General features: G+C 56.1%; 1 protein-coding gene across 1 annotated transcript in view; it reads right to left on the bottom strand.

Annotated features, from left to right (window-relative positions):
* Positions 1-3029, bottom strand: part of LOC110406998 — a 3413-nt gene extending 384 nt beyond the window's left edge. Inside the window, 3 exon segments of the mRNA XM_021414158.1 lie at positions 3-150; positions 153-225; positions 227-3029. Coding sequence (XP_021269833.1) covers positions 3-150; positions 153-225; positions 227-849 — 844 coding nt within the window. The 5' untranslated portion in view covers positions 850-3029.

The following is a 3035-nucleotide window of genomic DNA, read 5'->3' as shown; positions in this document are numbered from 1 at the left end:
GCCGCGTCTCCGAGCCAGGCACCGTTCGTACGGCGTCGGTTGGTTCGTTTCTTTCCTTTCTTTCTTTCTTTCTTTCTTTATTCGTTTTGTCTGCTTAAAAATAGTATTGCGAGTTTTGGCTTTTTTTTTTTTTAATATATATATATTTATCTTTTATTATTATTATTATTATTATTATTTTTCACTTCGACATAAAAACCAACCGTCGTGTGCAAAACGCTTCTAACAGTGGAAGAAACTCATGGGAGCGCGGGGCTCCGACAGCCCCGGGGTTCGGGGCAGCCCCGGCCGTGGCCTCGGGCCGGGGAACGCCTGCAGCTCCTGGGCTGACAACGCGACGGATCTGTACAGCAGGAACACCCTGAAACAGCAGCTGGAGCCCGGGACGGCCGCGAACTCCCCGTGCTGCGTGCAGGATTTAAAGCCGGCAGAGGCGAACGGGGCCGGTCTCTTGGTTTTGGCTTGGTGAACGGGCCTGCTCCGCTCGCAGCAAGTTATTTCCGTAAAAATAAGCAATCCCGACAAAACCTCAGCAGGAAAACGACCGGGAAAGGCGGCAGCCCCTGCTCCAGGGGCTCCGTGTGGCCACCAGCCCACGTGCACCCCACAGCGGGACGGGCACGGCACCCCACTGCTGCTGGGACACGGCCCGGAGCGAGGGGTCCTACAGCACTCTGCTGCTGGGAGCTGGGGGAGGGGGGAGGTGGGGGTGTGGGGATAAGGAGATAAGGAGACGTGGGGATGTGGAGATAGGGGGATACAGGGATGTGGGGATGTGGGGACTGCACGGAGCGCGCGCTCTGATTTCTTTAAAGGTGCTTGGTATAACTTTAGATATATCATATACATGTAATATTGCTAATAGTCAAGCATAGGAATAAAGGTGCAGACATACCATAAATACTGATGCTCTGATTTTACACTATCAGACCTAGATGAATGCAGTTTCCTATTCACATTATAAAGCAGCCCCGAATTCTATAATTTAAAATAGTGTCGTAAACAAAGAGGAGGAAGGAGTTGGTTATGATCTGATTCTCTCCATCTGTTTTCCTTGGAAAAAAAAGAGAAAAAAAAAAGGAAAAAAAAAAAAGATCAAAAAATTCTAAGGCACTCAGGAAAGCCGCATACAATCGATGGACTGCTCTGTTCTCGCGTTACATTCAGTATTTCAAAGGGGTAACGTGGTTGTGTTTGTCGGAAGAATACAATCATTATCCATATAACATTTTCAAACATATCATTAATCCTCCACACACAGGAAACATTAGTGCAAAATGCTTGCCCTCATCTACCAGATAAGGAGAAACCCAACGCCCTTCACATTTTAGAAGTTTGCCTTCCTAGTAATAGTAAGTACTAAAACGAACCCAAAGCAAAGAAGAAGGGAAAAAAAAAAAAAAAAAAGGGAAAAAAAAAAAGAAAAGAAAAGGAAAGAAAGAACCCCAAAAATATACAGGAAGTTGTGCTAGGTATAAAAATATATATTTTCACTGTGCAACTTGACTCTCTTCAGACTCTCTGCCCTAAGCCATTCAAGTACTGCTGCTGCTGTCCCAGGGCGCTGTCTGGGAGCGCTTCGCTCGGGGCCCCTCGAGCCAGCGGGGAGCCCACGCGGCCCCGTGCCAAAGCGGGGAGGAGGAGGAACCCCCCGCAGCGATCCCTGCAGAGCAGGGTGGGGATGCTCAGCCCCTCCCCGGGCAGCCAGCATCGCCAGGGGGACCTCGGAGGGCAGCGGGCACCGGGGCAGCCCCGGGTTATGGGACCCCCAGCCCCACGAGGAGGGAGGGAGGGGAAGCCCGACCCACGGTGCCGCGCTGGGCTGGGGCAGCACCACGCATCGGGAGGAGCGGGTGTCGGTGGATGTGGGTAAAGTGCAAACGGGGCCGGGGTGGTGGCGGTCCTGTGCCCCCCGCGTCACACCCAGCGCCGATGGGGCCGGGGCCGGGGCTGCCCCCTGTGCTGTCCAGCGAGGGGTGGGGGGGGGCAGGGAGGAGCCCGGCGTTTCTTGGTCTCAGGGCAAAGAGCAGCGGAACGCGCCAAGCGCCGGACAGCTTCGTATCACGGTGCCAAAAAACAGCTTCAAGTATCGAAGAAAACAAAACACGTGGCCAAAGCCTGGGTCAGCCTCTCGCCCCTCCCCTTCCCGAATTGCAACACAAAGACGGAAGGAAACCCTGAGCAAAGCGCTGCCTGGATTCAGGAACCAAAGTGGGACAGAAAGAGCCCCGGGAGCCCGAAGCGACGGCCCGCGGTGCGCTCATCCAGAGACCCGAACCTGCTGCAGAACACACACTAAGCACCTTAACGCAGGCCCTTCCGTCGCAGTCAAAATGAAAAAGAAAAGCAAAACCAGCCATCCTCGGCAATCCCAGGGCTGCCCCAGGCCCAGCACCGCCGCACAACACCGCGTGCTTCCATCCCCAGCACTGAGCTGACCGCGGCCTCGGGCACCACCGAGCTGAACGCACCACGGCTCCGTCACCGTGCCCCGAGGAGCAGGCTGGGACGGGCACCAGCCAGCCGGGTGTCAGGGCTTCTTCCCTGCAGGATGAGCCGCAGACCGACAAAGCACTTTGTTTTTTAATAAACAAAAAAAAAACAAAAAGGAAAACAGCCTCTGCGCACCCAACCCACTTCAGACTCAGGAGCAGGCGCAGGGCAGCGCAGCAGAGGCCGAGCAAGGAGAACCCGACGCAGCGGAGCAGCTCAGAGCGGGAGGGGGAGAGGAACCAACCCAGCACCCGGCTGCACCGAGAGCCGGCACCGAAAGGAGCAGCCGCGTCCCGCATCCCGCATCGCACATCCCGCACCCGTCGCACGTCCCGCATCCCGCATCCCGCATCCCGCCGACCTGCCACCAACAGAAGCGCTCAGCAGTTTCCCCCCACCCTGCACCGCGTGGCCGGGGCCGTTCCACCCGAGCAGCCCAGAGCCCAGCGCCGCACGGGACGCGGCGCACAACTCGCTGCTGAGGACAAGGTGAGCGATGGCTTCACTTCTCAGCTGAGGAATGGATGGGTGGGGATGGGGTG

Source organism: Numida meleagris, chromosome 16 (genome assembly GCF_002078875.1).
Source record: "Numida meleagris isolate 19003 breed g44 Domestic line chromosome 16, NumMel1.0, whole genome shotgun sequence".
NCBI classification, from domain to species: Eukaryota; Metazoa; Chordata; class Aves; order Galliformes; family Numididae; genus Numida; species Numida meleagris.
Note: the sequence above shows the minus strand (reverse complement) of the source record. Positions and strands in the feature narration are given on the sequence as shown.